This window comes from Petaurus breviceps, unplaced genomic scaffold (genome assembly GCF_028583685.1).
Source record: "Petaurus breviceps papuanus isolate PSGF00001 unplaced genomic scaffold, PetGlider_PUasm1.0 91053, whole genome shotgun sequence".
Lineage (NCBI taxonomy): Eukaryota > Metazoa > Chordata > Mammalia > Diprotodontia > Petauridae > Petaurus > Petaurus breviceps.
This window is the reverse complement of record NW_027187402.1, coordinates 18,871-30,067: the sequence shown is the minus strand read 5'-3', so window position 1 is coordinate 30,067 and position 11,197 is coordinate 18,871. Positions and strand designations below refer to the sequence as shown.

The 11,197-nt window shown below is 48.6% G+C and overlaps 1 protein-coding gene across 1 annotated transcript; it reads left to right on the top strand.

Moving 5' to 3' along the window:
- Positions 1–261: 261 nt before the first annotated feature.
- On the top strand, positions 262–6,512 carry LOC138154652 (immunoglobulin superfamily member 1-like). The gene is made up of 9 exons (XM_069079623.1): positions 262–295; positions 805–1,080; positions 1,964–2,263; positions 2,588–2,887; positions 3,833–4,132; positions 4,551–4,838; positions 5,259–5,369; positions 5,747–5,823; positions 6,381–6,512. The coding sequence occupies exons 1-9, from the start codon at positions 262–264 to the stop codon at positions 6,510–6,512; spliced, it is 1,818 nt and encodes a 605-aa protein (XP_068935724.1).
- Positions 6,513–11,197: the final 4,685 nt, after the last annotated feature.

Below are 11,197 nucleotides of genomic sequence, written 5' to 3'. Positions count from 1 at the left end.
TCTTCAGTACAAGTTACCCAAGATTCCCTGGTTCTTGCCCAGCTGTGGCAGCTTTAAGACACCATGATCTCTTGAGAGTTAAGCTGTGAAGGACCCTGGTCCCTCACTCGTCAGTATAAGAGCGGAAATGGTAGGGCCTGGGTTTAGGGGTGAAAGGCAGCAGGGCTGGCCACCACATCCTGGGCCAGCCTCTTATCTGCCTACCTTTGTCCCTCTGTACTGTCGAGATTAGACATCTATGGAAAGAGGTGAAGACCCAACATGGGTCCAACAGTCTCTTTCCTGATCTCCACTGGTGAGTGTCCAGGATCAGTCCTGGGGAGGGAGGGACATTGTGAAGAGGTCCTTGGCTCCTGGCCCTGAAGGACAAGGAGGAGCCTAAGGAGGAGACAGAATTATTTGGGGCAGAGCAGGAGCCCAGTGTCTGCTCAAAGGGCTCTTCCTTCACATTCTGGCCAAAGCAGAATTAGAGGCTCAGGGGCTTTGGGGAGAGCTGGGGATGGGTCAGTGTGGGCTGGAGGGGAGGCAGCGATCAGCGAAAAACCTGAGCTTTTCTTTCAGGGCTGTGTCTGGGCTGGGCAGTATGGGCACAGATGGGTAAGTCCTGGCCCCAACATCCCACTGTTCTTTTCCCCTTCTTGACCCAGAACAACTCTGACAGCCTCTCGGAGGACAAGCAGGGAGGGAAACAAAGGACATTGGGATGAATGAAGGGGGTGACTGAGAGAGGGGCTTCTGAATCCAGAGATGAAAGAAATACTGTGGCCAGCAAGTATCTCAAAATCCAATCTGTTTCCTTCTCAGAAACCCTTCCCAGGCCCACCCTCTGGGCTGTCCCCAGTCCTGTGGTTCCTGGGGGAGCAGATGTGACCCTCAGGTGCCAGGGCCACCTTGGGAGTGACTGCTTCCAGCTCTGGAAGGATGGAGAGCTCAGAGAGGAGAGAAATGCCTCCTGGCAGCAGGCAGAGTTCGTGCTCAGGAGTGTGGATGCCTGGAGAGATGGGAGAAGCTACAGCTGCCGCTCTGGGCAGGGGCCCTTGTGGTCAGAGCTCAGTGAGCCCCTGGCCCTGGTGGTGACAGGTAAGGGGGTACTGGTCTGCAGTCATCCCTGATGGGGAGGGGCTAGTCCTGAGAGGGGAGCCCAGAGCCCTCTCTAAAGGGTCACCTATAAGTGGGACAAACCCTCAGGCTTTACTTCCTGCCTCCCTTTAACACTTGCACCTTCCCAGGCTCTTGGAATGCCTGGCTTCCAGGTCATGTGTTGGGGGCATAAATAAGGTTGTGCAATCTTTCCCCTTAATAATCCTGTGAGGAGGAGAACACGTGTAACGAGGCTTGAAGGACAGAAAAGGTGACAAGCAGGTCAATTGGTTCTTAGTAGTAGGGGCAGGATTTGAACCCACATCTCCCCATCTCCCAACCCCTACCCCAGTATCTTTCCCCACCTTGTCAGTGTCCCTGGTGACCTGGCCAGGGGAGCCGGGCTGCTACTCCCTCAGAGGGTACACAGCAGCCTTTGGGACACGGGGCACAGCTTTACCAGAGCAAACCTTATCTAAAGAAACTTTCCCTGTGTCCTCTAAGGCCCAAACTAGTAACATCCAGCCTGCCCAGTTCTGTCTCCCCTTGTTTCCTTCAGCCTTCATCACTTTCCCATCAGTCTGGACAGATGACAACATCACCTCCTTTCATGTCCCCCTCTTCTTCCTTTGCTCACACAGTTCCCCCTCCCACCGTCATCCATCACTTTCCTCCCCGTTCTTAAAGTCCAGCTCAGATCCAGGCTCCTCCACGGTGCTGTCCCTGATTCGGTCCAATGGCACTGCCCTCCCCTTTGGCCTCCCGGCGTGGTGCCTGCCCCTCCCCTGGGTGTCCTCCCCTTCTGAGCTCTATCCCAGGAAATGATTTCAGGCAGTTAGGGGGAGAGATCACTCCTTAACTTTCTTCTTTCCTCCTTTCACAGGAGCCTTCTTACAACCCTCCATTTCAGTCTCACCTGGCTCCACAATGTCCCCAGGAAGAACAATGACCATCTTGTGCCAAATGTCACCACAGGCACCCCCCCAGGAATACAGCTTTGCCCTGCTGGAGGCAAAGAGCCTGGAGCCCTTGCAGACACAGAGCCCTGCAGGGAGCCGGGCTGTTTTCTTACTTTCATCTGTGAGGCCTGAGGACACTGGGAGCTACAGCTGTATTTACTACAGGAGGACAGCCCCCCACAAGGGTTCACATCCCAGCCAGACCCTGGAGCTGACTGTGCCTGGTGACTAGAGATGAAAGCCTCCCAAATCCCCAGTTCTACTCCCACATAGGGGCCCACAGATCTATGGGGACAGCACAAAATCCAGGGAATTCTGAAGGGAGGGTTTGGGGGGAGGCTGGAGGAGACCCTGGGACCCTCTCCTGCTCTATATGAACTCAGCTTCGGGCCCCAGAATAGTGGGGGGTGTTTCCAGCTCAAGGTAGGCCTCAGCAAACCAAGTGAGAAGGGACAGAACATTGCTATTTCCCCTCTCACTAAAGGGTTGACGAGAGTGAGGCCTAGAAATGTCATCTGAAGTTGACCTCAGGTTCCCCTTTCCCTCAGGACATCTCCCCAAGCCCACTTTGTCGGCCCAACCTGGACTTATGGTGACCCCAGGGGCCAACATCACTCTCTGGTGCTCAAGGCCCAAGATGTCTTTCCTTGGAGAAGCGACTTTCACTCTGTCAAAAACTGGGACCCAGAAGCCCTTACAGCAGCAGACCTCAGCAGACCTCTGGACTAGCTTCTCCCTCCCATCTGTGAGATCTGAGGACACTGGAATCTACAGCTGTGCTTACATGGACCAGACAGTGTCTGCTAGAGAATCAGAGCTCAGTGAGGACCTGGAGCTGGTGGTGCCAGGTGAGGGGGATGTGGGGGCCCAGAATAACTCTGAGAATGACCCCTCTGCTCTCTGCCCAGACAGGGGCCTCACAGAGACAAGGCCTGGTGTCTACACAGCCAGCTCTGCCCTGGGGCCTGGCAGGACTCCGAGGTCTTGGAAGACAGGAGGCATTTATCTTGTGATCTAGAATCTGGGGAAGAAAGGTCATGGTGGGGACTGAGCTTGGTGTTAGGGGAAGAGACAAAGTGACCCAGAGCAGAAAGGGGCTTGAAGTTCTTGAGAGCAAACCCTCCCCTTACCAATGAGCAAAGTGAGGCCCAGAGAGAAAGGACTTGTCCAGGGTCACACGACAAGGGACAGAGCCTGAAAATGAGCCTGAGCCTTCCCACTCCTGGACGTGACCTGAGCCCCGGTTTTAGGCTGAGCCCTGGGCCTGTGAGGGACAGCCCAGATGAATAGTGAGTCCTGAGACCACAGCCTGGGTGAGTTTCCCCAAATGTTAGAGTCCCTTAGCTTCCCAGCTGGCTACAGCTAGAAATGTGTGAGTGATCTTCTGGGGAAACCCCTCATTTATGGGTGTGATAACTGAGGCTTGGGGGCAGAAAAGGGGCTCAATGGACAGAATATGGGGCTTGGAGTTAGGAAGATGGATCTTTCTGAGTTTAAATCTGGCCTCAGACACTTCATGCTGTGACTCTGGGCAAGTCACTTAACCCTGTTTGTCTCAGTTTCCTCATCTGTAAAATGACTGGAGAAGGCAATGGCAAAACTCTTCAATATCTTTGCCAAGAAATCCCCAAATAGATTAATGAGTAGTTGACTATGGCTGAGAAAAGACTGAAGAACTAAACTGAGACTCAGACAGGGCATGTGACTGACCCAATGTCACACAGGGACTCACAGGCAGAGCAGGGATCAGACCCAGGTGTCCTGACTCCCAGCCCGTGTTCTTCCTCTCCCAGGATCTCTTCCCAAGCCTTCCCTCTCAGCCCTTCCAGGCCTGGTGGTGGAGCCTGGGATGCATGTGACTCTCCAGTGCTGGCCGCCCCCTCAGACATTCCTCAGGGGCCCAACATTCACTCTGCTGAAGGTGGGGACCCCTCAGGCCTTGCAGAGCCAGAGCCCAGCTGGGGCCTCAGCTGCCTTTCCCCTCCTCTCTGTGAGGGCCCAGGATGCTGGTAACTACAGCTGTGTCTACTACAGAAGGATGGCTCCATACCAGGTGTCTGAGCCCAGTGAGGTCCTGGAGCTCTGGGTGACAGGTGAGGGGGTGTCCAGTTCCCCAAGGCATAATGTAGAAGTTTGGCACTCAAGCCCGAGAGCAGGCCAGTAATCCAGAGAAGTCTTATTGTTCTGGACCCTTTTGACATCATGACGTAGAGGCAGGGACAAGGACTGGGTCCCTAAGGAAGGGGTGGGCAAAGGTGGAATGATGGACACGCCAAGGTACTGCTCCAAGCTCAGGCCACAAAGGTGTAAGGAATAATGCCTGCCTGTTTCTAGGCGGGCCCAGAGAACATCAGGTTTAGCACCCATGACTCTCCAGGGGAGGAGACTTTGGAATAACGAAAGAGCCAAAGGAAGTGAGAACTGATGGTCTCCCAGCTACTGTTTCTCCCCCACTCCCATCACACCTGTGCAGGGCCCTTGAGTATCTCCGGCTTCTCTTTGCATTTCCAGATGCCCTCCCCAAGCCTTCCCTGTCAGGCCAGCCTCACCTAGAGGTAACCTCAGGAGCTGCCGTGACCCTCCTGTGCCAGGGGCCCTCCTGGAGTAGTAGCTTTGTTCTCCGCAAGGACGAAGATGAAAAAATCCTGCCCAGCACGGATAACACTCAAGATGGGGCCAAGTTCTTCCTGACTCATGTGACACCCAAGCACTCTGGCAATTACAGCTGCAGATGCCATCGTGTCACCAATGGAAGCCTCTGGACACAACACAGTGACCCCGTGCAGCTCATAGTGACAGGTGAGAGGGAGAATCTCCCAGGACCCAGTGGAGGGCACTGGTGAGCCCTCCCTCCCTCAGCCTTTACAAGGAAACAAAACCAAGGCCTTGGCTCTGGCCCAGATCTACAGCATAAGAGATAAGAGAGACTTAGATATTTTCCTTAGTTTCAGTCCCATAGAGACCAGCACTGTGAGCTGGCACATGAGGCACCCCCCATGCTTCCCATACACATATCTACCCTCCTTTTTGGTTTTCTCAACCTAGTTTTGAGGGATAAGCCCTCTCTGAGCACATTTGTGCCAAACTTTTGGATGCTGGTGGTGAGGCACATCTCTGGAGGGAGATAAGAGGAAACAATACAGGGGCAATTTCTGGGGCAAGGGATGGGTCCCCTAAGAACGGTGGTTTATGAAGATTCCTCTTTCTCCCCCACCCCAGGTTCAGAGTCCTGCAAAACCCTCCTCATCACCCTCAGCTGCGTTTCCCTCCTCCTCTTCCTTCTCTGCCTTCTGTTGCTGGCAATCCTATGTAAAGGATCCATCCCCATGGGTGAGACAGAATTGTACATCTTACTGTCTTAAATGATAGAGATGGGTAAAGACTGGGATCTCTTTTTTTCCTCCTTTGAGACCTTCCCTGACCTTGCTTCTTCCCTTCCCATGTCTCTCTCACCAGGGTCATTACAAGGAGGGAGCCCAAGGAGGTAAGGAAACTCAGTTCCTCTTCCCAGAGTCCCCTGCTCCTTCCTTGCCACGGGCAGAGTCCCTGGTGAGCAGAGGCTTTAACTCAATTGTATTCATTTCCTTTATAATCCTATGTTGCATCCCCTCCCCTCCCCTCCTTTCTCCTCCCCTTCACAGATCACAGAGCCTTCCAGGGTGAGCTCTGTCCCCTGGGTCTATCTCCTCTCTCTCTCCCTGCTGCAGGTGTCTTTGCTGCCCTTGTCTCTCTTGGAGGATCTGCCTCCCCTATCAACCTGAGACTGCCAGAGAGGAGACCCTGTGTAGGTTCCCTGGGCAGGAAGGGGTTATTATAATATTATTATAATATTATAATGGGTCAGGGGGAGGGTATTGTGAAGGGGAATACTGGTCCTGGGAGCTGTGGGAATGATGGAAACGTCTCCCCACTTCAGATACAGAAGGGGCCAAGGAGAGGCCAAGGGAATGTTTGGTGAGTGAGCCCATCCCTTCCTCCACATGGAGGAGCCTGTTTCATCAGTGACCCCAAGCTTTCCCGACAGTCTCTGGGCCCAGAGTTGGACCCTTTTTTAATTTATTACTATTTTTTTTTCTCCTAGTCACCCAATGCTCACCCTCTAAACTGGGGATCCCTTCACTGATTGGGGTAATTTGCTAAATATTCCAGTATCTGTATCTCAATATCATTCATTTCCTTTATAATCCTGTAGAGTTCATTTCATGCAACTAAATTCATGGGACTGAGAAGGCACCCATAGGTGGCACCAGACAGGCTGTCAAAGCTTTCCTGACACACCAATATATTCTGAACTCCTCTAAAGTCCCTCACTGTTCCCTCACTTGGGTGTTTCTCCTTCAGGTCCCCATGGCTGAAGACCCCCAGGGGATGACCTATGCTCAGCTGAATGTAAGAGCCTTGAATAAGAGGAAATCCAACCCTGTGGAGAAACCCACAGAGCCCACACTCTATGCCACTGTGTCTGGGAACTGAGGCCACCTTTCCCAAAGGATTCTCTCTCTCTCTCCCTTCTCCCATGTTCTCTTCCCCCCTCCCTCCCTAGTTCACTTGCCCTCTAGTACATCTTTCCCACCTTCCTATCATTCAGGAGTCATGATGATTATTGGGGTTTTCCACTGGGGTCTAGAGTTGTGTAAACCAAGTGCATCCATCTGTAATGGTGAGAAACTTATAAGATACACACTGAGTAGAAGGGGAGTAATAATCTCAATGGGGACATCACTGGCAGTTGTGGGGACTAGGAAAGGCCTTCTCTCCTAGACTGGAGTGGAGAGAGTTTTAAAGAAAACCAGGCAAACTAAGAGGCAGATTGGGAGAACAATAACATTCCTGGTATGGGAGACAGCTGCCTCAGAGGCATGGAGTTAGAAGACTTTTGTGTGCAAGCACAAAAACTCAGCCAGTGTAGGTGACTCCTATTGTGAATGAAGGGAAATGGAGTGTGAGAAGGAAAAGGAGGAAGCCACTGAGGCTCACCCCTCACTGCCATCCTCCACTCATCTCTCAAACTCACCCCATGCATCCAGTCTAGTCTCTAGTCCTGAGTTTTCTGCCTTCATGCCATCTATTGTAGAAGCCCCCGTCTGTCCAGTCACACAGCCACTACCCTGGGGCCCCCCTCACATCTGACCTATTGCAGTCAGCTGATGGTGAGGCTGCCTGCCACTAGTCTCTCCCACTCCAGTCCATCACCCACTCAGACATCAAATGATGATTCTAAAGTGCAGGTGTGACTGTCAGCCCCTGGCCAATAAATACCACCTGCTCCCTATAAAGTGTAGGATTAAATATGAATCCTCTGTCATCCAAAGTCCTTCATAACCTCCCCCATGACCTTAAATTAAAAGTTAAAATGAAAGAGATAAAAAAAATGAAAAAAAAAACAGCTATTACCAAGAGTGAAAATATCAAGAGACATGAGGAGAGGAGTTAGGTTGAGTCATGGCTCACTCCGAAGCAGGAGTCTCTTGCAATGTAAATGGAATGGAGGAATCAGGGAGGGGCCAAGGATGAATGGGATGCAGATGAGGAAAACAGCCTGTGAGTCTGCCCCTGGTCTTGTGAAGAGATGGGTGGGTTGGTGAGAAGTGTCTCACATCCCTGGGAAGATCTGTTGCTGTTATCCTTGTAAATACTTTCCTACTGGTCACTGCAGAGATTTTATTGTGTAGTTATGTTTGCTTGTTTGCTTTGGACTATGGACTCAAAGCAAAATTCTTTGTATTTTTCTAATTATTTGAATGTAGACACACAGGCTACACATCAAAATGGGAGCATTTCCATACGCACAACAGAACACAAAAAGGGGATTGTGCATCAGTCTGTGAATTTTCCTTTCTTACCTTTTGTTTCTTTAAATCTGTTTGTATATGTATTTATCTATATATACATACACATCCGTTCACATCCATGCATATATATGCACCCACGCACAGGCAAACTCTCTATCTCTATCTCCATATATCTATCTATATCCATATACGCCATGTATTACTTTCAGATCTGCCCTGCTATATGTTCTTCCTTCTCTCCTCTGCATTTAAATAGACTATATTCGTGCCCTCCATATTTACCATTACTATTATTGTTAACCTTGCCTCTACCCCAACCACCTCTCAAATTAAAGAAGAGACCTTGTACCAAATAAAGTTAAGGAAAATGAATCAAGATGGCGGTCACGTCCAAAGATGTCTCTTTTTTGTCTCTCAGTCAAGACTTGGGTACCACACTTCATCAGACGTCTGCTGAAGGCTTGGTTAGTCATCGCTCTGTTTAGGTCCTTGAGATTTTCAAAGTTGTTTTTGTTCTGAATGTTGTTTCCCTTGCATGAGTTATGTTTCTGGTTCTCTTCCTTAACTCTGCATCAGTTATTTTTTGCTTTTTTGAAGGGGGGAAGGTAGGGCAATTGGAGCTAAGTGACTTGCCCAAGGTCACATGGCTGGTTTTTGTGTTAAGTGTCTGAGGTTGGATTTGAACTCACGTCCTCCTGATTCCAGGGCCGGTGCTCTATTCACTGCACCACCTAGCCACCCCTATGTTTCTGGTTCTGTTCCTTCACTCTGCATCAGTTCATCTTACCCAGCATTCTCATTTGCATTTCCACACAGTGCAATATCATTCCATCACTTTTGTTTGCCACAGTCCCTGCAGTCATTCCCTAATTGGTTAAAGCACAATCTAGGAAACCTCCTTGGATTCTTTCTCTTTTCTTTTCTTTCTCTTTTAATCCCCTCTTCAGGATTAAGAAGTTAGGCTTAGTATTCAGCATTTCCCCTTTAGCATTACCCTTCCTCTTAACTCAAATCCCCCTCAATCCTTGCTTATTACCCAATTAAGTTATCTGCATAGAAATGGTCATTGGACCCATGAGAGCTGATGTGGACCCCAAGAAGGAGGGAGTTTAGACAGAAAAGAGAAAAAGGTCCAGGTCAAAGCCCTGGGAAGGTAAAATGATGATCTGGCAAAGGAAACTACCTAGATGGAGAGCCAGCCATGAATTTCAGCTGAGCCAGACATTGGAGGCAGCAAAGTGTAAAACAGAGTTGGATCATACCAAGCTCATCTTGGGAGGATCAATGTGGGCAACAGAGGAGTTTGCCTTAGACCATGAGGCCCTGGGGAACAGGTCTATCCAGCAGATGCTATATGATCACTGTTCCCAGTGGGAACAGCAAAAACAAAACCAAACAAAATGAAGATCAGCTTCAAAAATGAAATGAACACACGACTGCTCCTGCTTTGGGGGATTTGGCAATGCTGGCCACCCCACTCACAGGCATATTTCAGTTCCTGTCAGAATGCAAGAGTAAGTGTCAATGTAAACCAAACTTTGGGTTTCTTCCCCAGAGGGATGCTACCACTTCTAGGGGAAAGACTTTCTTTATGGGTCTGTACTCCCTGCTTCTGTGACTCATAAGCCCCTACCGGTATGCCTCCCCTTTAACAATTATCTTGTAGAAAAATAAACTCAAAGAAAAGGGATTTTCTCAGATGATTTACCAGGGACAGTAATAATAGATCATTTACCTCATATCCTCAAAGAACACTTTCCCACAAACACATGCCTGGTCCATGAGAGAAGGGGGCACAGAGTTAGAGTTGAGTGGTATGGGGCATCCATGTGGAGAGTGCATGGGGCCAAGGCTATTCACTCCTCTGATGCTGGTAGACCTCCAGACTCATCCAAGGGTCCCTTGATTAGCTAGTCCTGCCACACACTGAATCAATGATGCAGAGAGAATTTTCTGCAGAGTTTATTTTTCCTAAGAGTGCAGGCTCATCTGCATGGTAAAGTCAGAGACACTCGAGCATTATCAGTTTCAGTTACATTATACAGCATGTGAAAACATAAGCAAAATAAACAAAACTGTGCTGAAATCAGGACAGGAAGAGAAGTGCATCCACATCAGAAGGGAGCAGCTCAAGCCCCTGCCAATGGGGGCTGTGGTTTGGTTCTCAGCCCTGATTACACCAGAGGTGAGATGGAAGCAGCGTCCTCTTCTAGTCATAGTGAGGACAAAACTCTTAGCCAGGGCTTCTTACCCATCATGCTCCTCCTCATGTCAGAGTCACGTGTTTAGTGGTGGATTATACCTGTGGTGAACCTGGGGCCATAATCTTACACATTCTAAAAAATGGCTTCTCAGGATAACCTCCCATATGTTTGTTGTGGGGGGGTCCAGCAATACATTATGGCACTTGCTTCATACCATAATAGAAACTTAATAAATATTACTGACTGACTACTGTCACTGTGACTGCTCTCTTGTAATGAAATAAAATTATTAAACAAAGCTCACAATATAGTGACCTCATCTGGAAGTGCACATGGCATTCCATAATCTACAGCGTCCTACTATGTAATAAAAAGAGCAGCAATCTATTCTCATCCCCACTCTATTTTTAAAAGGAAAAAATGAAAAAAAAAAGCAAATTCCTTGTTATGAACTGAATACAAAAGTCCCTCACTGACTTCATATTATATGTATATAAGTATGTATGTATTCATTAATACGTGTTTCTATGCATGTATATTAATACTTATCTATAAACATCTATGTGTATGTGTTTACTTACATGTATACATGCATATATCTATGTGTGTAAATGTTTGTGTATGTATGAATACATACTGCCCTTAAATCTATCTCCTCTCTCTCAGCTCATGGATAGGAGTAGTAGGTTTCATTATCAGTCCTCATGAATTGTGGGGGCTCACTGCGTCAATCAGAGATGTTTTGATTTTTTATAGTGATTTTGATCGGTTTCCTTCTCTATTCCTTTGATTCTTCATCAGTTTATGCAAGTCCTCAAAATTGTTTAGTTTTGTAATGTTTTATCCAGAGTTTAAACTATTCTGCTTATGCCCTCTTCATTCCAAATCCATTTATACAAGTCATTCCATGGGTTTTTTGAAACTTCTATTTCCTCATATTATAAGGGACAATAGTCCCCATCACATCCATGTGCCACAACTCATTCGGACATTCCTCCAATTCACCGTCTTCATCTAAGATCGATTTTCTCCCAAAGGGAAAGGCAATTGTTCCCCAGCTTAATGGAGATAGGAACATTGAGTCAGATTCCCTTCAACAGGTAAAAGGCAGGAAATGCTGTTTCCTTGAGCTACTCTGAGGGATCACTATGTAAAAGCATTT